The 23,567-nt window shown below is 46.1% G+C and overlaps 1 protein-coding gene across 1 annotated transcript in view; it reads left to right on the forward strand.

Annotated features, from left to right (window-relative positions):
* Positions 1–23,567, forward strand: part of KCNU1 (potassium calcium-activated channel subfamily U member 1) — a 244,552-nt gene that overhangs the window by 101,022 nt on the left and 119,963 nt on the right. The window contains exons 15-16 of the mRNA XM_075601398.1: positions 4,083–4,238; positions 12,314–12,423. Of these exons, the coding sequence (XP_075457513.1) occupies positions 4,083–4,238; positions 12,314–12,423 (266 nt within the window). The remainder of the gene's footprint in view (positions 1–4,082; positions 4,239–12,313; positions 12,424–23,567) is intronic.

The following is a 23,567-nucleotide window of genomic DNA, read 5'->3' on the forward strand; positions in this document are numbered from 1 at the left end:
AGTGCGCAAACGTGGGGATTTTTCTGGGGGGACGCGGGCGGTTGCTGAGGCCCCAGTGAAGCAAAAAATGCCAGGGGACTGCGCGAGGTGTCTGCTACCTCAACTTACAGGGGATCCAGCCGGCTTCTGGTCACGTCGCCATGACAACGCGCGTCAAATCAAGCCACGGGGTCATGTGACGTGTTGTTATTGAAAAGCGCGTCAAATGACGCTCAGGGTCATGTGACGTCAAATGACGCTCAGGGTCACGTGACGTCACATGACCCTCGGCGTCATTTGACCCCATGGCCACTGGGGAGGTGGGGCACGAGCTCTGGAGCCGGCGCAACAAAAAACTTTGCGCAACCGATATAAATAAATAATACAAATTACACAATGGAAATAAGCGCTTTCAGACATAAGAGTGGCATTTAGGAAAAGGAGTCCCAGCCCCCGAAGAGCTTACAATCTAATTGGTAAGTAGGAAGAACATACAGAGACAGTATGAAGGTGTTCTAGTAAATACGTCTGCAAGGGGCCAAGGTCGATGTATGAGGTGTATTGTATCAGCCACGGAGCTACGTATATGCTTATTTAAGGAGGTGTGTTTTTAGATGGGTCTTAAAATGGGTAGATAGAGAGGGTGCTACTCGGATATTGCGGGGAAGATAATTCCAGAGGTGTGGGTCAGTCAGTAACTGGTTTAAGGCAGGAGAGGGCTTTAGACACAAAAGGGGTAGAGCGAAGACATCCTTGAGCAGAACTCAAAAGTCGGGATGGTGTATAGCGAGAAAATAGGGCTGCGATGTAAGGAGGGGCAGAAGAGTGTACTTTCTCTCCTCCTGGCAGTGATGGGATCCAACTACCGCCCGATCGCAGGAGGAGGCTGGAGGAGGGAGCTGTAGAAGCCCTGGACCTCACCCAAGGTGTGTGGTGTCCAGTGCCAGAATAAGGGATGGGCTGGCCGGCACTTGCCCGGGGCTCTAACCAAAAAGGGGCACTGCAAGCTCCGACCCCGGCGCAGCCTCATCTATGTCAAAGGACATTTAAAGATAGTGCTGGAGTGGTAGGCGTGCACGGGACTCGGAACGTCGGCAGCAGCAAGGGACATTGAAGTGGGCACTCGGTCACGCAGGACAGTGACGGAGCGGTGGCAGGACTTGTCCCTCTCCGCTGCTCTGTCAATGTCCTGAATAGCCTAGCACCCCCATCAATGTCTCTGCTGCTGCTGCTACCGCTCTCAGTACCATGCCTGCTGTTACGATGCACCATCTTTAAATGTTCCTTGACATTAACAAGCCTGCACAGGACTCAGACATTTAAAAATGGCATCAGGGTTGGAACGCACGCGCAGCAAGAAGGCAAGAATGCACTTATCTTTTTGCTGCATCCTCTTTCAGCATCCTGACGTCACATTGCGATACGTTTCCATGACAATGGGAGACGTCATGTGGCATCACGTTGTCATAGCATCGGGACGCCACGTGATGTTGCGGTGTCATTTAATGCTGCAACGCTGCAGGAGAAGGGGGGAGAGAGGGCGATACATTTTTTGTCTGCCCGTAACATCATATGACGCCGCAACATCATAATGCCGCAACACTGCAGGAGGAGGGCTGCCTCAACGTAAGGCCCCCAAAGTCTTGGTGCCTAGTGGCCCCACGGGTCTTAATCCACCATTGACCAAAGTGCAATTTTTCACACTGAAACGCAGGTGTACAGATGCAGCGACCATTATTCGAACAAATCACGGCGCCGTTTTCATGTGCACTGCATACTCCACACGGCATTAATGCGGCCAATCGCCACAGGCACACATGTTTATCACTGCTGCTTTGTTTGAATTTCATGGATTGTGTGCAATTAAATGCAATGAAATGAATGAATTGTAATGTGTACAGTACTGTGCTACTGTATCAATTTTAGGTGTTTAAAAGCCAGAACACTAAAATGCCATTTTCTGCACTCACCGCACTCGCGTCTAAAGTTGGGACGATTGGAAGAAATCGCGCGCCATGACATGGGTATTCCGAGGTATACACCGCGTGAAGTGTTTCAATAACGGCCGCTGCATCTGTAAGTTAAGGTGATGTTAATATAAATGGTAAAGATGTTACAAATGCTTGCAAAATGTTAAGATATAATAATTTTCAACACGAATGCCTGAATTAAGGTGCAACTAAAGTGTTAATTGCCATTGAATGCACATCAAGGAATTTTGGATTGTGCTGTGTTCCTCAATAGCCACCAGATGGCAGCCAATGTTAACTAATTGAAAGCACATACTAAGGGGCCTATTCTACTAGCTTTGATAACTTTGCTGCCATCTCAAATGATGTGGAATGACCCCAACAAATGGTTTGTCATTTGTGTTATCATGGTATTCAGAAAGAATCAGAAACCATTACCAGAAGTCACAAACCGTGAGGTATGAAAATGCCAAAACCGATCGGGACAGCAGCGATGTGATCTCGGCCTTTTTCTATGTTCTCCCCTGTGCAATCTGCCCGCATTCTGTAAGAGCTGCAGAGAGAGCTGCACAGAGAGATCTGTGTCTCCCTGCACAGCTCTTACAGGCGATAGCGCTGTTTTTATTTACATTTTAATAAGAGTTGTAGCAGGGGGTCTCCGGAGCAGAACCGTATTAATTTCAGGTCCAGGGACCCCCTGCTTCCCGAGACACAGGCCCTGGTATCTCCTATGCATTTAAATGTCCCGGTCATGTTGTGCGGGAGATTTAAACATTGCAGTGGGATACCGGCCTGTAACTCGAGAAACAGGGGGTCCCCGGGCCTGAAATTAATGCAGTTCTGCTCCGGAGACCCCTGCTACCGTACACCGTTATTAAAAGGTAAATAAAAAAAGCTTCATTACCTTAGCGGCTAGCTAACCCCCAACAACCCCCCCCCCCCCCCCAACACATACAGTGCAATTAACGGGCAAAATTACTATTATCCAGATCTGGATAATAGCTCATTTGCCCGTTAAAATTAAAACATTATCCACCCAGCATAAAATAAATAAAAGTTCTACTTACCCCTGCCAGGATGAAGGCCGTCCTCATCACCATACTCTGTGTCCATTACAATCAAAAAGCAAACAAAGGGCCACTAACCCCTTTATCACCTTAGCGGTTAGTAACCTCTATAGTAATTATGGGGTTAACCCCCCTCTCCCACTACCAATCCGGGACGCCTAACCACCCTCCCTGGAGCAACTGCCCTCACACCCCCATGCTACCAATTGATTGGCACACTGTTAAACTATGGCCATAATATGGCCATGGTTTGACACTATAGCAATGAACGGGCAATCTACCAATAAAAAACCAAGCACCAAATAAAATACATTACATTTCATAAAAAATAACAAAAATGGCAATAAACCAATTGATTGGTGCAGTGGCACACCGTGCCCATATAATATGGGCATGGTTTTCCACTATGGCAATGAATGGGCAAGCAAAAAAAAAAAGGCACAAAGTAATACACATGACATTTAAATAAAACAAGCACGTCACAATACAGCCATTGATTGTGACTGTGGTAAATACCACCTTCACCCCCCCCCACCCATCCCCCTCTCCTATCTGCTACCCGAAATAAACGGTAATTAAGCTGCCTTTAAATGTATTTTTATTGAATTGGATGGAAGCCGGGATCTCCGCAGCTTGTATTAATGCATATCACCTCCGGAGAATCCAATGCAGGAAAAATAAAAAATAAATTCTAAGTCCTACCGCAAATCCCATCTCGTCAACCTTGGGGTGGCGAGATGAAATTGGTGAGTAGCTCGCTTGGCGAGAGCCTCGATGATCTCATCGGAGCTACTAGAATAGGGTGATTTTATGAAAAACGAGAGTTGGAGCTGTTTTTCAGCTCCCACTCAGTGTGTTTGAGCCGCAGCGCTACCGTTCGGGGAGATCCACTTCCTGGGTGAGTTTGGCAGGTTATCTGAGCTTTATGAATAGCTACTTTGCCAAATCGTGCATGAAGTGCTCAAAAAGCTTGATGAGTTAGTTATCGAAGTTACTAGAACAGGCCCCTAAGTCTCTACTACTACTAGGGAAATCAGCATATCTAAACTTTCTCTTTCTGTTCCAGTCTTACCTGCAGAATATCCCCAACTGGGACTGGAGGAGAGGAGACAGCATACTCTGCTTTTCAGAGCTCAAACTTGGCTTCATGGCTCAGAGCTGTCTGGTCCCTGGGCTCTCCACTGTGTTAATAAATCTGTGTTCAATTAAAACTAATGTGCAGGTAAGAGAGAATGCATTATATATGGCCATATTGTATACTTATCATGTATACTATGTATTGCTATAAGCTGTATATTCTATCTATATACATATATATACACACACACACACACACACACACACACACACACACACACACACACACACACACACACACACACACACATATAGATATAAAGATATCTTTATACTGTATATAGCACCCACAGAGTACTAAGCACTTTACATTGACAATACAGTACAGGGAATTATAATAACAATAGTATGTTCTTGTATAGCACTGCTAGTTGTAAGTAGCGTTTTACACAGACATTTTGCGGGAGCTTACAATCTATTTTTTTGGTGCCTGAGGCACAGGGAGATAAAGTGACTTGCCCAAGGTAACAAGGAGCTGACACCGGTCTTTGAACCAGGTTCCCCTGCTTCAAACTCAGTGCCAGTCAGTGTCTTTACTCACTGAGCCGCTCCCTCTCATGCAGGATACTATGGGGCCTATTCTAATAGCTTCGATGAGTAACACATCGAGCATTTTAAGCACTTCTCGAACGAGTTTGCATAGGTAGCTATTCAGAAAGCTCAAATAACTTGCCAACCTCGCTCGAGAATTGCGTCTCCCCGATCTCTCATGCTCCCGCTCGGACAAACCGTGCAGGAGCTCAAAAAATGTTCAAACTCGTATTTTTTTTTAAGATATCAAGCAATTCAGGTAGCTTCGATATTCACATCGCGGCAGCAACTCGCAGGTTCTAATTTCGTCACCTCAAAAGTGGCGAGATGAATCCGCTATGTGACTTATAAGATAAAACTTATTTTTAAATCAGATTGAAGCCGGGTGTCTCGGGAGCTGACACGCATTAATATCAGGTCCGGAGAAAACCCTGCTTCAATCCTATGTAATAAAAATACATTTACATGCAGCTACATTACCTTAGCGGGTAACCGCTAAGGTAATGAAGGGGTTAAATACCAGTGCCCATTTTATTGGGGGTAGAGAGGATGGGTGAAGATTATATTTGGCTTGTGGTGGGGTGTTTATGCCTACGGAGAGGGTTGCAGGTGGAGTTAACTCCTTTATTACTTTGTGTGGTTAATTCTGCTAAGGTAATGAAGGGGTTAACCCCTCCCGCTACACACCCGGTAGGCATAAACACCCACCACGGGCCAAATACCCCCGTCACCCACCCCCTCTAACCCCAATAAACATTAAAACACAATACTAACCAATACACCTATAACAGGGCATGTTCCATAAGTACCTGTTTCTCTCCACATAGTGTATCTGCTATGTAAGTCCTGTTAAGTTCCAGGCATTAGCAGGTTAATCTATGGGCCAGTGACCCCCCTTCTGCTTCCCCAGCAAGTGAAGGAAGGTAGGTGGTGACTCATGGCCTGTGTACAGCCCCCTTGTAGGTGGGTACAGTCCATGAGCAGCCTCTTAAAGAGTTTTTTAGGTAGTAGCCAAAAGTTAATGGGGGGTCTTTCTTCCCTGCTTCTCATGGAGTGAGGAGGTCTTGTTCTCCTGCTCCTCAGGGAGTGAGGGAGTGCTCCTACGCAGCTCTTCAGAGAGGGAGGAGGAAGAGAGGATCCTTGTCCTCTGCTCCTCAGGGAGAGAGGTTGGAGCTGTCAGCCTTCCCCCATGGCAGGGCAAGCATGCTCACTTTAAGCCGGCTGGCCTAGAGAACAACAGGATCAGAGCCCTACTGATGGCTATGCACCTGCCAGAATTTCTTGGGCTAGTGGAGAAGATGACGTGTGGCAAGGAAGAGCTGCTGCAGCATGCCCCGTAATAAAGTCCGTTCAAAGACACCTCTGCCTCTGGTGTCAGTTCCAGGGCAGGAGCGGTATGATCGTGCAGTGATGGGGACTGACACCCACACCCCGTGGGTTCCATCACCGCTGGAGGCGCTGACACCACTACTAAAGGACCCAGAGACCTGTTCGAGCCAGTCCTGTGCCTTAACATCTGGCAGACCACTCAGAACTCCTGCAAGCCTACAGATAGAGCACCACACACCTGGCAATACGCCTACTCCCCAACACTGATCCCTAAGTGAGGTTGGGGGGGGGGGGAAACAGTGTTGCACACGCATTGATTGCCAGTGTGGTTACCTCACTGAGAGCAAAGATAACCCCAATAGCAATGAATGGACACCATACAACCCACCTCCTCTATCCCCAACAATCCCCTTTCGCCCACCGCCTAACACATACAGTACAGTAATGGGCAAAATTCCATGGATAATAGCTCATTTGCCCATTAAAATAAAACATTAATATTTTAAGATGGCTGCTTAGTAGAAGGCTGCTGCCTGCTGAGGCTCCCACTGAAGCTCCCTCTGGTACACATTTGAAATGGTTTAAGGTGACGTCCTCACAAAAAAACATGCAAGATGTTGAATTTGGGGATGGAAATCCTTTTGTCATAAAGAAAAGATAACTTTGACCTACAAAGAGGCAGTTAGAAGGAACAGAAAATAACATTTGACAAGTGAAGGCAGTCTTAAATTCTCCTTGAGCTCTGTGAAGACCCTGTCTAGGTACACAGCAACTCCCTGCAGTTGTGACAGACTCACAAATGATATACACATTCTGTGAGGGACTGCCAGCTTGCACAGCCATTTTAATCAGTACCAACTGTCTCTCAGACTGCTGTGTTTTTAACTGCTACAGCTTCTGTGCTGGTATCCATGGAAACATCCTTCTGATTTGTAGCAGTGTTTACAAATAAAGAAACATCTTTAAGTGACTCATAAATGGTGAAAGAGTTACAGATAAATGCTGAATCAGATCAATAAAACCATCTGTGCTTGTTATACATATAGCTTCATATAACTGATGGAGTGATTCATGTGACAGGGCGACATTCTCCACAAGTAACTGGGCTTTGTTTACACGCAAGGGCTGGGGCTGGTGAAGTAGGCCCCAACCAGATACCAAGCTTGGAACGCCCTACAAACAAAATAAAAAATAATCAAAAAGTGAGTGAATATTCCCACATATGCTCAGAATAAAGCAAGCTTAAAAATGGTATGTTTCAGATGACAGCTACAGGCAATAAAAAGAATAATGCTGATCCTACACCTTCAACAAAGTCACATGATCAATTTTCTATGGAAGATTTGTTTAAAGAACTGGCAAAGATGAATTTGACGATATAGAGATTGCCATCACTAAAATTCCCTTACATAAGATTATTTGATTACCTAAAAAACATAGACCTAAGGAATTATATAAACATCCTACAATTGACTTTACTCTGGGGATATGGGACTCAACATTCAGGAAATTCATATTATCTTCTTTTCCTTCTCCTCTGACTCCAATATTTCCAAATCCGGAATTTACTCCTGCATTGGCTTCAGATTTGTATGACTCATGGGAGTCTGGAGAGTGTCATAAAGTGGCCAATTTTTATTACCAGAATCAGATTAAATCTTTTTCGCAATGCAAATCTGATTTTGATTTGGAAGAAAATATTTTAAAACGTTTAAATTAAACATTGGATATCCCAACCATATACGTGTATTAACAGAGCTGCAATAGAAGAAACTACACTTTTTGAGGATATCATTACTCTTTCTACATCTACTTCAGGTCCTGTATCATCGATCTACAATATACTTATTCACATCTATAGTAACATACAACCTAAGTACTTTTCAGCTTGGGAAAGAGATGTGGGGCATACAATTTCTGATACTCAATGGTTTGAAATCTGGTTTAGAGCATCTTCATCATCCATTTGTACTCTTCATTGTGAAAATTCCTAGAAGGTTCTTTTTCATTGGTATTTGGTACCTTCCAGATTTAAAAAAAAATATATCCTATAGCTTCAGACAGGTGTTTGTGTAACTGTTCCATGGAAGGTTCATTATTTCATATACAGTATGGTGGTCTTGCTCAATAATACAAACCTTTTGGATACAAGTTTTAGAAATCATAAAGGAAATTACTGATTTTGGTCTCCAGCTGGATCCTTCAGTGGTTTTGTTGGGTGCAGTAGAGGTGGATAAAAAGTAATTCCTTAAATCTAACTCCAGTTTTCAAATTACACATTAATTATTAGTTGCCAGATTGTGCATTGCTTCTAACGAAAAATGTATTGTCACCAAATACACTATAAATTTATGGATATCTGGTTACCTTTCTTATCTTATTTTGAAATACATAACTCTATCATAATGAGACTAGATGATGCTGGGAGTTATAGTATATAGATGATAAAAATTATATTTTTTTTCCTTTTTTTTCATATAATTGTATAGATTTATTCTGAAATGAAGAGGTCTCAGATATGGGGATGGTGTCTTTTTTGTTTTTTTGTGTTGCAAGGTTCTTAGATAATATATGCGCTGTGGGTGCCTATGCTAGTAGCCTCGATGAGTTCGCTGCTACCTCGCAAGGTTTGGCATGTTCTTGATGAACAGTTTGTCAGTTGCGTTATCACGGTATTCATAAAGAATCTGAACCCATCTCTAATGGCCAAACCGCTCGTCGAGGCAGAAAAACTCTAAAAGAAAAGCCACCTCTTCCTGCGCATATCTCGCCAGCGATCACAGTGTTTTAATAAAAATGTTAATACAAGTGTACGTGAGCAGGGGGTCTCAGGAGAAGAACCGCATTGATTTCAGGTCCGAGGTCCACCTGCTTCCCGAGATACAGGCCCAGATATGGGGTGCCTATATCTCATATGCATTTAAATGTCCCGGTCACGTGACATAGGAAATGTTAACATTGAAATCCATGCGGTTCTTCTTCGGAGACCCTTGCTCCAGCACACTACTATTAAAATTGTTATTAAAACAGCTTCATTACCTTAGCGGCTAACCGCAAAGGTAATTAAGGGGTTCAACCTGGATAGCATATTTATTATGGATAGAAGGTGTGGATGAAAGGGGTAGTAGCCCCAGGGTGGGTGGTTAGGCCTGCCGGGAAGGTTGCCGGGAGGAGTTATTCCCTTCACTACCATAGCGATGGTAACCGCTATGGAATGAAGGTGTTAACCACTCCCACTACCCATCCAAGAGATCTAACCACCCACCCTTGGGGCAAGTACCCCCTCACACAATCCATCTACCCCCAAGAAACATTCAAAAACACAACAACCCTTTCATTCAGAACACCACAGACAGGGAAAAACTCATTTATTATAGCACCCCACTTAGTATGCGTGTAGGGACTCACTGTAAATGAGCTGAGGATGTGCAGCTCCGGACTTATAAGGCATCCCGCTGGCTTGATGCCACAATGTCTGCAAAAGTCCGGAGTTGAAAGGGCTCAGTATTTCTGAGGTGTCAGGTTGGGAGGGGTAGCCCAAGTACCCCCATCCTAATGTGAAGTCCGGGCCATTGGCAAATGGTTGCCCAGGCCAGATTTACTGTCACCAGGTAAAGGGGTTGGGTCCCATATGCTAAGAGGCAAAGGTGCTAGACTGGCGCATTCTCATGGCAGAATAGGAAGCCACCCCTTCCAGGTTTCTGAAGTATTGGCAACTCTGGGATAGGTGAGAAAAGTTATTCCCACGGAGAGATTGGCTATACTTGTTAGATATAGTTTTCTGAACCCTATAAGAATTCCTGCAGCCCATCAGGAATCAGATTCATCTTAAGATTCATCAAGCTTCATAAGTTTCATCAAGATTCCAAGTGCCATTACAGGAGAGGCAGGTTTGAGAACAGACCAAGGCTTTCGCGAGTAATTCCTGCTCCTAGGAAATTACTCTTACATACTTTATTTGACAAGATTTCGTTCTGGAAACAAATTATTTTGTTTGCCCCCGTCCCAGTAAGTGTATTTTGACTGTAAATTGGGGAACATTGTGTGTATGTCTTTTTTTTAAATAAATTACCATTTATTTTACCTCCTTGCTTTGCTCAATCATATGATCCCGGTATAAATGTGTTGATAAACCTGGTCTCCCGTGACAGGTAATCTGGCTTTAATTTTCCTACTAATGGAGTATTGTAGCAGGCGATCCTTGGAGCAGAACTGTATTAATTTCAGCCTCTGGTACCACCTGCTTCCTGAGTTACAGGCCCCGGTATGGGGTGCCAGTATCTTCCTGAATTGTTTACGTGACGTGGCAGATTTAAACATTGCGGTGATACCATACCGGGGCCTGTAACTAGGGAAAAAGGGGGTCCCCGAGGCTGATATGAATGCGGTTCTGCTCCGGAAACCCCCTGCTTCATTACTGTGTTTTTAAAATTTAAATAAAAACATTGCGATCGCCTGTAAGAGCTACTGTATGCAAGGAGATACAGCTCTATCTGTGCAGCTCTCTCCGAGCAGTTCCTATAGACGGCGGGCAGATCGCAGCGATAGAACTTAGAAAAAGGCTGAAATAAGGACACTGCTATTCCGAGCTGGCATTTTCCTAACTCACAGTTTCTGACTTGTGATAATTCTTTCTGAATACTGTGACAACACAAATGTCAGACCATGATGTAGGGTCATGCAAAACCATTTGATATAGCAGTGATTTTATGGAAGCTACTAGAATAGGCCCCTATACACTACCGACACACTTTATTAAAGTGTGGCCGGTACCGCAAGCCGGGAGATTTCCCGGCTTGCTAGTGGCCGCCCCTCGGCGTGCCGCTCGTCACCGACGCTCGGTCACGCGTCATCGGGAGCCTGCGCCCCCTGCACGCGCGTCCAGGGCTCCCCGAGGGAGCCCTGGTGTCCCGCGATCGCGGGACGGCGGCAGGGGGTTCCGGGGGACCCGGCGGACCCGGCAGCGGTAGGGAGAGCGCCCCGATCGGAGGGCGCTCTTCCGCTGCTTCGGCGCGCGCCCGTCACCCTCCGGCGCGCGCCAGGCTACTGCTGCGGCCAAGAACGGGCAAATGCTCCAATAAACTTGGCCGCAGCAGTATCTCATTGCCTCAAAGTGGCGGCAAGGTGGAAACAGGGTGTTCAAGAAGATGTATAATGCTGAACTGTTCCAATTCTTGCATTGCTGCTTATCTGGAGAGATGAACTTGAAAAGATTAAGTGACATATTGTTGACCTTATTGAAGTAAAAAGAAAAGATGAAGGCCTTATTGAGCTCAAAAGTGGACACATATATAGTGCAGAAAATGGAAGAATCAGTGGAGTATGCTTCATCACTAACAAGAGATCGAGAAACAACATGGTGGAATATGAAAGCTCTTTGTAAAGAGCAGCAAGAATCATCACTCAGTTGATAGAGATACAGGCTTGAAATAATCCAATTGTATGCTCCAACATCAAGTCACGCTGCAATGAAGTGAAAGACTTCTACCATGAAATCAACCAACTTAACAAAAATTCCACCTCAAGATCATTATGGGAGATTTCAATGCTTACAGAAAGACAAAGCATCAGTTGATAAGTATGTTATGGCAACTGGAATAAATGTATAGACAGATTAGTAGAATTTGCCAAATTTAAAAGCTTCTGCATCATGAATTCATTCTTCGAGAAACAACCAAATAGATAATGAACATGGAATTGACCTAATAGAATCAAGAATGAAATTGATTATATCCTAGCTAACAAAAACAACGTGATTGAAGACTGAAAAGTCCTTAACCGCTTTGACACAAGGAAGGATCACTGATTGGTTCATAGTAAATTGGTTAGTGTCCCCTCCTCCCTGTTTCCATGCTCACTCATCCAAACTTTTTAATTTTAGTTCTTACTAAGCACATGTAAATGACCACTCTTAAAGACAGCTCTCCCTCCATTGGAGAGGTTATGAACGCTTTTTGCAGGTGCAGCAGTGTTAGGACTTACAGGTGAACCATACCGTGAAGTGGCTGTAGGCTTAAAATAATTTAACTAAATGACTCTTGCTTATGAGAAGATACAGAGATATTAACTATATAATATAAGTTAGATGTAGCACTAGACTTTTTTGTCTTTTGTTCTATACATGAGGTCACAATCCTAATAGCACTCTTTTTGACACAATATATATGATGTTGTGGATATGGGTTCTGAACTTACAGGGGATACAAACACACACACACACACACTTAAATCCTACATTCCTTATCACCATATCACTGCACCATATTCACTGGCCCACTCTTTCCTTAATTATAATTGTAGGTGGATAAGGACAGCTGGCAGTGGCATTTTCTAGACAGCATCGAGAATTGCCTGATGAGTGAGACCCTATCCAATAATTTTGTAGGAATGACTTTCTCTGAGGTGTGCTGGTAAGGGACACATCATTCTCTCTGTTACTGGAGCTGGTAAACAGGAAATTAGACAACTTTAGTTTCTTTCCCCAATCATTGGAATATCTGTTCATAATGTATTTTATTTGAGCAGTGCAGATGTGTGGCAGATTGTGCTTGGTGGCCAAATTGACTAAAAACATATTATGTACTGTGTGTGTGTGTGTGTGTGTGTGTGTGTGTGTGTGTGTGTGTGTGTGTGTGTGTGTGTGTGTGTGTGTGTGTGTGTGTGTGTGTGTGTGTGTGTGTGTGTGTGTGTGTGTGTATATATATATAGGGAACCATGTTAAAAATTGTTTTTGAGGCAAAAAGTGGCACTGTGTGCTCATTTGCATGTCATTTCCCAGAATCTCTTGCTGCAGTGGAAGTGCTGTATGCTGGGTGATAATGGTGAAAGGTGGGGTTGTAGACCTGCCTAAGACGTGCAGATGAGCATACAGTTGTATTTGCATATATATATATATATATATATATATATATATATATATATATATTAGAAAAGAAACAAACAGCACAACCGTAAACAATTATCAACAATAATTAAAGTATAAATATACTGCTACAATTGTATACAAATATAATGGGATGTGCTAACCCTTGATGTCTATCTGTCCCTATTTCTTGTTGCCAATTAGGTCGTCGGCTCCACAGATACCGACAAAGTTTGTATGGCAAAAAAATGACCTAGGTGCAATAAAAAGGAGAGAAGAGGGGAAAGGGGGAAACAGAGTAGTATGTCTAAATAAGAACAAATTAAGGTGGTTAATTAAGATATGCACTCACAATTAGTAGGATAGTCAATGTCTTTATCCAATTATAGGATCAGGAACAATCTTTGGCTTTGAATTTTCACAGAACTCCCTTTGGCATCATCTGGAGCTGGAATTCCACATCCGATTCAGCGGTTTATAGGATCCGAATGGTATGATACCAGATACTCAACCTCCGTCTCAGGGGTTAACCATATGTTTGGAAACAATGCAGGAAACAATATAGTGCAAAACTATTTAATACAATTTAAAAAAAAATCATAATAGGTAACAAACACTTTGTAAGAAAGTTTAAAAGCAGATGAGAGTATTATACTAAGTCTCTCACACTCAGATTTGCTCCGATCCACCGGCGTTTGTATACACTGCAAGATCACTTCCACATCACGTGGTCACGTCCTTGTCTCGCGAGATCGCGGCTTACTCTGCTGTGGATGCCAGCACCGTTTTGCAATCGGGATATCAGTCTCTCACTCTTGCTCTATGTACACCGGACAGTTGCCCTACGCCTTCCTTAGCCCCTCAGGAAGCCATAGCGGTGAAACACGTAGGGCGACTGTCCGGTGTACAGAGAGCAAGAGTGAGAGACTGATATTCCGATCCTAAAACGGAGCCGGCATCCACAGCAGAGTAAGCCTGAGATGGAGGTTGCGTATCTGGTATCATACCATTCGAATCCTATGAACAGCTGATTCGGATGTGGAATTCCAGGTGACACCAAAGGGAGTCCTGTGAAAATTCAAAGCCAAAGATTGTTCCTGATCCTATAATTGGATAAAGGCATTGACTATCCTACTAATTCCGAGTGCATATCTTACCACTTTAATTTGTTCTTATTTGGACATACTACTCTATGTTGTTTCCACCTTTCACCTCTTCTCTCCTGTTTATTGCGCCTAGGTCATTCTTTGCGTTATAGTTATGTATATATAGTTATATATATAGTCATATATTGTTTTGTATATACACACACACATATATACATATATACATATATATATATATATATATATATATATATATATATATATATATATATATATATATATATATATATATATATACAGTGTTCAACAAACCTATACATTTGCATGCCCCGGGCGAGTGGATTTAACATCGTGGCGAGCTCCTATTGGCCCAAGCAGCACACGTTTGGTACTAGGTGGCGAGTAGATTTTTTTGTTCGGCGAGTAGATTTTTTGGTGATTTGTCGACCACTGTATATATATATATATATATATATATATAGAGAGAGAGAGAGAATATACGTTACCATTCGAGGACTGATAAAGTAGAGACAGCACACATTGGGAATTTGACAAAAGGTTATATTACAGTAGCTTAAACAGCATCACAGATAACCAACGTTTCAACCCCACAAGGAGGTCTTTTTCAAGAGGATCCCCTTGAAAAAGACTTCATTGTGGGGTTGAAATGTTGGTTATCTGTGATGCTGTTTAAGCTAATATAACCTTTTGTCATATTCCTACTGTGTGCTGTCTCTACTTTATCAGTCCTCGGATGGTAACGTATATTCTTTCTCTTTATTTTTAAGGGACAAGCAACTGGCCTCATTATTATCTTTACTAGGAGTGCTGATTTTGGCCTTTTCGTATATATATATATATATATATATATATATATATATATATATATATGAAAAAATCACATTCAGTTGGCACACTGTAAACAATGAAAAAAATGCTGATGCTTGTCCCATATGCACATGTAAATAAATAGATTTTACCAGATTGGAGTCAGGAAAAAACGAGACAGCACACAGTCCAGTAAGTCCAATAGAACTGTATTCAGTGTAACATGGCACCACCTCCACACGTATATATCTATATGCCATATTACATGCCATAGTACATGCGGCGGCCAGCCAGAGACATTGCGCATGCGCAGTGATAGCGTGCGAACCCTAGCCTACGAGGGAAGGCTCATGGAAGGGACTACAAGTCCCATGAGCCTCAGCAACGACCCACATGATGCCAGGGAGCCAATAGGTCAGCAGTATCTCCCTGCACAGAGGGATTGATACATTTCATGGGCTCTGAGGAACGGGAGTTGGAGCTGAGTGAGTGAGGGTGCAGGGGAGCAGTAGCTCCTTGCACTAGGCCAGTTAACCCCCTAGGCCCCAGATAATTGTTACCATTGCCCCAGTTTGTGGTTGCTTCAGGGACAGGCCCTAGGTGAATGGTTCTGCCCCTTTAGCTGTTTGGTTTGAGTAAGGATTCACTCAGTGGCGCGCAGCCTGATTCCTGGGTCTGGGCTCAGACCCCTCTATATATAAAGACTCTCTTCCCAGAGACTTATATATATATATAGACTATCTTCACGGAGGCCACGCCAAGCAGCGACTGCGGCCTGCCGGCTGCAGACGGATCCCCGCCAAGTTACAGACGGTGCAGAGCCGCGGTGATATTATCCACGCCGGAATTCACCCCATGCGTAGGAGGACATCACGTCGGATCCAGCAGATCCAAACCCAGTTGTATAGCGGCATCTGTGGCTGGAGCCCGGGCAGGTAAAATAAAGAGTGCACCAACACGTCAAGGGATAGCGCTATCTCCAACACACATTGGGTGGGTTTGAACATAAGGGACATCAGGGAATTGGTGCCCAGCACCCAGGTACTTTGGAGGAGGGACTACCTAAGTTGATGTGTGCACCCGGTGCGCTGCTATGTATATGGTTATATGCATAATACTGGGTGGTACAGGATACCAATGTTATTAGAAGTTATAGTAAACGGTTGCAACATATATTGTGTGCGTGTATTGCTATTACTGTGTTCCTGTAAGAGGACCATTCCACTCCGGTGGGCACCCTTACAGGTGGAGGCGCTGTGTTCAAATCATGAGGTAACCCCAGGCTCCCAGTGGTGGAGGTTCAGGCCTTCTGTGAGCCTAACAGGTAACGCACCACACCCGGTAACGCAAGTGTATTATTACATATGGTCCCCATCTGCGATAGGGGGGGGGGCAAAAGGTGTTACATTTGGAGGCGCTGATGAGATCAGACCTGGGGTGCCCTATTCCATATCAAATTGTCCAAATTAAATGCCATCATGTCCGTGCCGTCAAAGCAAGAAGGCAATGACTGGGCCTTAGCGCTCCGCATGTCCCCAAGACGCGTGGTTGCGGTGGCGGGAGTATCAAATGACATGGACTTATTCGCAGTGCGCACACAAGTAAGACATTGTCCTGGACTGACCACCGCCGGGTGGTAGACTATAAACTTTATGCTGACGGCCGGAGGACCACCTACCTCCTGGCCACCGAACGTGACATATGCTCAAAGACTGTTCCCCATGTATTAAACCTACCAGAGCCCTCCGCAGAAGACTGTCTCATTATATATCCTGACACCCAGGCTCCCGAAGAACCGTCCACCAGTACTGGGCCAAACATGACCCACCGGGTGACCAGTACTCCTCACAGGGTAGGTCCCCCAAAGGTCTCCTTCACCCCGAGTGGTCTAGGAGGAGTCAGCTGCTGGGCGGGGAGCCCACCCACCTCGCCTACTCCTAATAGACGAGCAGACAGTCCCCCAACCATGCCTAGCATCATAATTGGAGCATGTAGTCAGCTCCTTAGTGGAGCTCTTTCCTTGAATATGACAGCCTGCCAACTAGTAGAAGCTATAACCATCTCGTCTCAAACACAGAACTACAGGAAGCTAAAAGCCTTTTCTGGAATTCTACCGACGCCTTCAGGAGAAGAAGGGATCGAGACATGGCGGAACATACTCTCCAAGTAATAGCGGAGTGGTCGTGCTCCGAAGCCAGCAAAAGACAGAGATTGGTTGAGTGTCTCAGAGCCCAGCCTCCCAACTGGTACGGATGCATCGTGAAGTGGAAGGAGAAGTTACGGCCCAGGAACTGGCGGAAATGCTCACCCAGTCCTACACGGGAGAAGACGACGAGGATGAGCTGATGGCCCAGTTCAAGGCTCTTCGCCAAAAAGAAGGAGAGGATTTGTCTGCCTTCGTCCACAAACTACAGCTGTCGCTGGGGAACCTCCTGTCCAAAAACATAATTTCAGTCGCCGAAGTGGACCGGTACCAACTCAAACAGCTACTAAAGGGGTCTTTGCCTAGCCACCCCATAGCTATAGTGATGCGGGCTGCCCCGATCACTGCTGTATCACCTAGCTACATGGAATTATTGCGTCATATCAGAAGACATGAGGTGCAGCTACATTTTCATGACTCCAAAAAGACCAAGGAACCCATCAAGAGTGACGCCCCTGTCCCCTCAACCACAAAGGGTAAGAAATCTTCCAACCGGGAGGAGGAGGTGTCACACAAGCCGCCTGCCGGGAAGGGCCGTATCTCCAAGAAACCATCTTCCACGTACAAGGGTCTTCCTGAACGCAGCAAAGTCGTTTGCTATAACTGCAGTAAGAAGGGCCACTTCTCCAGTGACTATCCGGAGAGGGAGGATCCCCAAGAGGAACATCCTCCCAATAGAGGACATACAGCCCGGTCAATGGTCTGCCACGTACAAATGGCAGAGTCTGACCCAGAAACCCCTACTGGACCCCAAGAGGCTCCTCCTGACTCCGGCCCCAGTGATGACGCCTTACCAGGGGATGCTTACAGTCAAGTAGGCCCCTCGGCCATCATGCCTGTTGTACTGGAATGGATCTATGCCTCTGCCCTACTGGACACCGGATCCCAAGTGACCATTATATACCGCAAGTTCTATGACCAGCACCTTAGACACTGCCCCCTGCCGTCGGCCGAACATATGAAGGTAAGGGGGTTAAGTAATGAAGACTACCCCATCGATGGGATTGTAAGGGTTCAACTGGAAATAATCCAACTGAACACAGGCAAGAAACACCCCATGCATGTAGCCGCAATGGTATGCCCGGAGCCCCAAGACCAGTGCAAGTCTCCGATCATCTTGGGAACAAATACTGATATAGTACAAGCTGTAATCAGAGCATACCTGAAAAAGACCAACGAGTTGCCGCTGGCCAATTCGCTCCTAGAACCCGTCCTATGAGAGGAGTGCAACCGGTTAGATGCCTTAGAGCGTCACGGGGGTCTCTACAATCGTCAACGCGGACTGACGACCATTTTACCAGGGGGAGTGCAACGAATGGCCGTCTGGTGCTGTTATCCCGAGCGAGATGAGAACGATCAGCTTTTCTCTCTGGAGATTACCCCAGAGGAAGAGGTTCAGAGAGGGTATAGGGTACTAACCGAAGTGAGAGAGTGGATGTCTAAAATCCCTCTACGAACCTACGTATACAGTATGTGCAGAACATCTCCCCATTCTCAATGGACCTTGATGCAGGACAAAGTCTGGGTTGCATATGCTGTACCCGGTTAGCCCTGTGGAAACAATGCCCCAGGTGAACGCTGCTGCAGTGGGTGAGCGGTTAGTCGATCTGGACTTCAACTTCGGCGAGTCGACGTTGCCAACTGAGTGGAAAGAGCGGCTGACAACCAAGTTGAATAAACGACGGACTGTGTTCTCCACGAGTGAGATAGATGTGGGGTGCAGTCGCAGCGCTCAACATGCCATTAGACTGAGGGACGCCACTCCGTTCCGTGAACGCTCTCGTCGCATTGCCCCTAGGGATGTGGACGATGTAAGGAACGTCTTGCAAGAAATGGAGCCCACGGGGATTTTGACAGAGTCTCGGAGTCCTTATGCCTCTCCCATAGTGGTGGTAAGGAAGAAGAACGGATCTGTACAACTGTGTGTCGACTATCGAACCCTGAACAATCGTACCAGACCAGTACAACCTTCCTCGCATTGAAGAGATCCTGAATGCTCTGAACGGAAGCCAATGGTTCAGTGTGCTCGATTTACGATCTGGGTCCTATCAGGTACCCATGAATGCGGAGGACCAGGAAAAAACAGCCTTCGTCTGACCCCTGGGTTTCTACCAATTTACACATATGCTCCAAGGTATATGTGGGGCCCCTGCTACCTTTCAGCGACTGATGGAGAAGACTATCGGAGACATGAAACCTCGGGAGTGACTAGTCTACCTGGATGACATCATTGTCTTCGGAAGGACCCTGGAAGAGCACGAAGAGAGGCTGCTTAAAGTGATAGACCGTCTTGGGAAAGAAGGATTGAAATTGTCCCTCGACAAGTGTCGGTTCTGTCACACCTCGGTGACTTATGTGGGACACCACATGTCTGATCAAGGAATCGCCACCGACCCAGCCAAAGTAGAAGCGGTCGTGAACTGGCCTCGTCCCGAGAATGTCACGGAACTACGATCCTTGCTGGGGTTCTGTGGGTATTACCGTCGCTTCGTGGAAGGGTACTCTAGTCGATCTAAACCCTGAACAATCTTTTGAAGATATACCCCGAAGATACAGGAAGGAAGGCCACGTCGGCCCAGCAACAGTTTGGCGATAAATGGACGTCTGAGTGTGAACAGGCCTTCCTGAAGTTGAAGAAAAGACTGACCGAAGCGCCGGTGCTTGCGTATGCTGATCCAGAACAACCATACGTTCTGCATGTGGATGCCAGTCTCAATGGACTGGTTGCCGTCCTGCACCAGAAGAACACCGAGGGCCTTCGGCCTGTAGCCTACATCAGCCACAGTCTGACACCCAGTGAACAGAAATACCCTGTCCACAAGCTGGAGTTCCTGGCTCTCAAATGGATGATCACGGAAAAGCTCCACGATTACCTTTACGGTGTTACGTTTGAGGTAAGGACGGATAACAATCCCCTCACGTACATCAATACCTCGGCCAAATTGGATGCAGCAGGGCACCGATAGCTGGCAGCTCTATACAATTACCAATTCTCCCTGAAGTATAAGCCAGGACCTTTGAATGTCGGGGCTGACGCTCTATCCCGACGACCAGGGTTAAGTGCTACTTTAGATTATGAGGAGTGGGAAGAACTCCCAGGACCAGGGGTGTGAGCTATGTGTAGCACTGCCGCCATCATCAACGATCAAGTGGCCTTCTCAGAATGAAGGGTTGCGGACTCCTTGGGATGCCAGTCGCAGGCTATTCCAGCCGCCTACTGTGACCCCAAAGGGATGAACATAACTCATGACAAAGTGTTACGGTGGAAAAATCTAGTAGACAACCAAATACGAGATCCTGTAATTAGTATTATTAGGCAAGCCGTTGAAAAAAGGAACCCAGCTCTCCTGAAGCGTGTTCCCAAAGACTTGGTCGCCTCGCTTATACGGGAAGCGGATAAATTTGAAATCGATATCTGCTTACTCTATCGGGTGGTGCATAGACGACAACTAGTCCTCACTAAGAACTTGCAATACATGGTGTTAAAGTCCCTACATGATGAACATGGACATCTCGGTGTAGAGAAGACCTTTGGCTTGGTCTGAGACCGCTTTTTCTGGGCCAAGATGCGAGAGGCCGTAGAACACCATTGTCGCCGTTGTTCTCGGTGTATACAACGCAAGACCCTTCCTACCAGAACAGGACCCATGGGTCATCTGAAGAGTTCTGGCCCAATGGACCTTGTGTGTATGGACTTTCTGTGCATTGAGCCTGATAGCCGAGGAATATGCAACGTGCTGGTCATCACGGACCATTACACCCGGTATGCCCAGGCCTTCCCCACGAAAGACGAGAAAGCCATCACAGTGGCAAAAATACTATGGGAGAAGTACTTTGTTCACTACGGTCTTCCAAACCGCCTTCACTCAGACCAAGGTCGGGATTTTGAGAGCACTCTGATCCGAGAATTGCTCAAAATGCTGAACATTGCTAAATCTCAAACGACCCCGTACCATCCCGAAGGAGACGCGCTGCCAGAACGGTTTAATCGGACCTTGCTGGACATGCTCGGAACTCTAAAGGGGGCACAAAAGACTGAATGGAGTCGACACGTGGAGGCCCTGGTTCACGCGTACAATTGTACCCGACACGAGTCAACTGGATTTTCACCATACTTCCTCATGTTCGGACGAGAGGCGAGACTGCCAGTAGATGTACGCCTTAGTGTCTCGACGGATGGGATACACAATGCTACCCATTTCAAATACTGCAAAGACTTAAAGACAGCTTGCAACAGGCCTTTCAACAGGCTGAGAAGTCTACAGCTAAGCTGAATGCTGATAATAAAAGGCGATACGGTCATAAGGTCAAATATCGGGAGCTTCATCCTGGAGACGCTGTGTTGCTTCGAAATCTGGGAGTCCCAGGAAAACAAAAATTGGCCGACCGATGGAGAGACGGTGTATATGAAATAGAATCTCAGATGCCTGGCCTCCCGGTCTATCGCATCAAATACACTGAAGGCCGGGTAAAGGTATGGCACCGTAACCATCTTCTCCCCATTCCACAAGTGGGAGATGAGGAAGCTGAAATATTGGCCACACCACTGAACGGTGAGGCCGATCCCTCAGAAATTGGTCAAGAGACTGTACATGATCATACCAACCCTGAAACTCCAGAAGATCCTATGGAAGGACCCTCTCAATGGGATCCTCCAATTGGAGGGGCATCTCCCGGAGAAGCTACGGGTAAAGGGCCCCGTAGGCCAATGCCTACTAAGGTGGCTCCAGCAGGCCAGCCTTTGGATCCACAAAGTCCGTGCTTTGTGCCGAACAGAGACTGTTCAGAGACATTTCTCCCCTCAAGGGAAGAGGCTGAGCCTCAGGACTGTACTTATTACTCCCCCGAGGGAGTTGCTGAAGAACAGCTCCGAAGGAGCCAAAGAGTCAGGTACCCTCCAAATCGGGTAACCTATGATCAAATTGGGGCACCCCATTATGAGGCTCAGCAGTGGTCTCGGAGCAAAATCCAATCCGTGATTGTGATGCTCACAGAATTGTGTAACATTGTTTAAAGTCGATGCAATGTGCTAAGTTATATAATTGAACTGCATTTTTATTATATAATTTCTGTACATGTTTGAGTTGTGTCCCAAGCGAGGTCGTTGGGGTTTTTACCAGGGGGAGGATATAGCTAGGTCCCCTCTGCCCCATGACCACCTCTCCTCGTTACCTCCGCTGCCGGGGGTCACTTGACAGACCCGCCGGCACTTCTGGAGGGAGGGGGCCAAACAGGGAGCACTCCGGTGCTTCGGAGGTCCCCGGCGGCTCCCGAGCAGGGCGCCGTCATCTTGCGCAAGTTCGTGCATGCGCAGTGCCATAGTACATGCGGCGGCCAGCCAGAGACATTGCGCATGCGCAGTGATAGCGCGCGAACCCTAGCCTACGAGGGAAGGCTCATGGAAGGGACTACAAGTCCCATGAGCCTCAGCAATGACCCACGTGATGCCAGGGAGCCAATAGGGCAGCAGTATCTCCCTGCACAGAAGGATTGATACATTTTGCGGACTCTGAGGAACGGGAGGTTGAGCAGGGAGCTGGGTGAGTGAGGGTGCAGGGGAGCAGTAGCTCTTTGCACTAGGCTGGTTAACCCCCTAGGCCCCAGATAATTGTTACCATTGCCCCAGTTTGTGGTTGCTTCAGGGACAGGCCGTAGGTGAGTGGTTCTGCCCCTTTAGCTGTTTGGGTTGAGTAAGGAATCACACAGTGGCACGCAGCCTGATTCCTGGGTCTGGGCTCAGACCCCTCTATATATAAAGACTATCTTCCCAGAGACTTATATATACATATAGACTATCTTCACGGAGGCCACGCCAAGCAGTGACTGCGGCCAGCCGGTTGCAGATGGATCCCCGCCAAGTTACAGACGGTGCGGAGCCGCAGTGATTTTATCCATGCCGGAATTCACCCCATGCGTAGGAGGACATCATGGCGGATCCAAACCCAGTTGTATAGCTGCACCCGTGGCTGGAGCCCGGGCAGGTAAAATAAAGAGTGCACCAACACGTCAAGGGATAGCGCTATCTCCAACACAGATTGGGTGGGTTTGGACATAAGGGACTCAGGGAATTGGTGCCCAGCACCCAGGTACTTTGGAGGAGGGACTACCTAAGTTGATGTGTTGCGCTGCTATGTATATTGTTATATGCATTATACTGGGTGGTACAGGATACCAAAGTTATTAGAAGTTATAGTTAACGGTTGCAACATATATTGTGTGCGTGTATTGCTATTACTGTGTTCCTGTAAGAGGACCATTCCACTCCGGTGGGCACCCTTACAGGTGGAGGCGCTGTGTTCGAATCATCAGGTTACCCCAGGCTCCCAGTGGCGGAGGTTCAGGCCTTCTATGAGCCTAACAGGTAACCCACCACACCCGGTAACGCAAGTGTATTATTACATATGGTCCCCATCTGCGATAGGGGGGGGGGGGGGGGGGCAAAAGGTGTTACATATACATTATATATATATATATATATATATATATATATATATATATATATATATATATATATATATATAGTGCTTGACAAATCACCCAAAAATCTACTTGCCG

Source organism: Ascaphus truei, chromosome 5 (genome assembly GCF_040206685.1).
Source record: "Ascaphus truei isolate aAscTru1 chromosome 5, aAscTru1.hap1, whole genome shotgun sequence".
NCBI classification, from domain to species: Eukaryota; Metazoa; Chordata; class Amphibia; order Anura; family Ascaphidae; genus Ascaphus; species Ascaphus truei.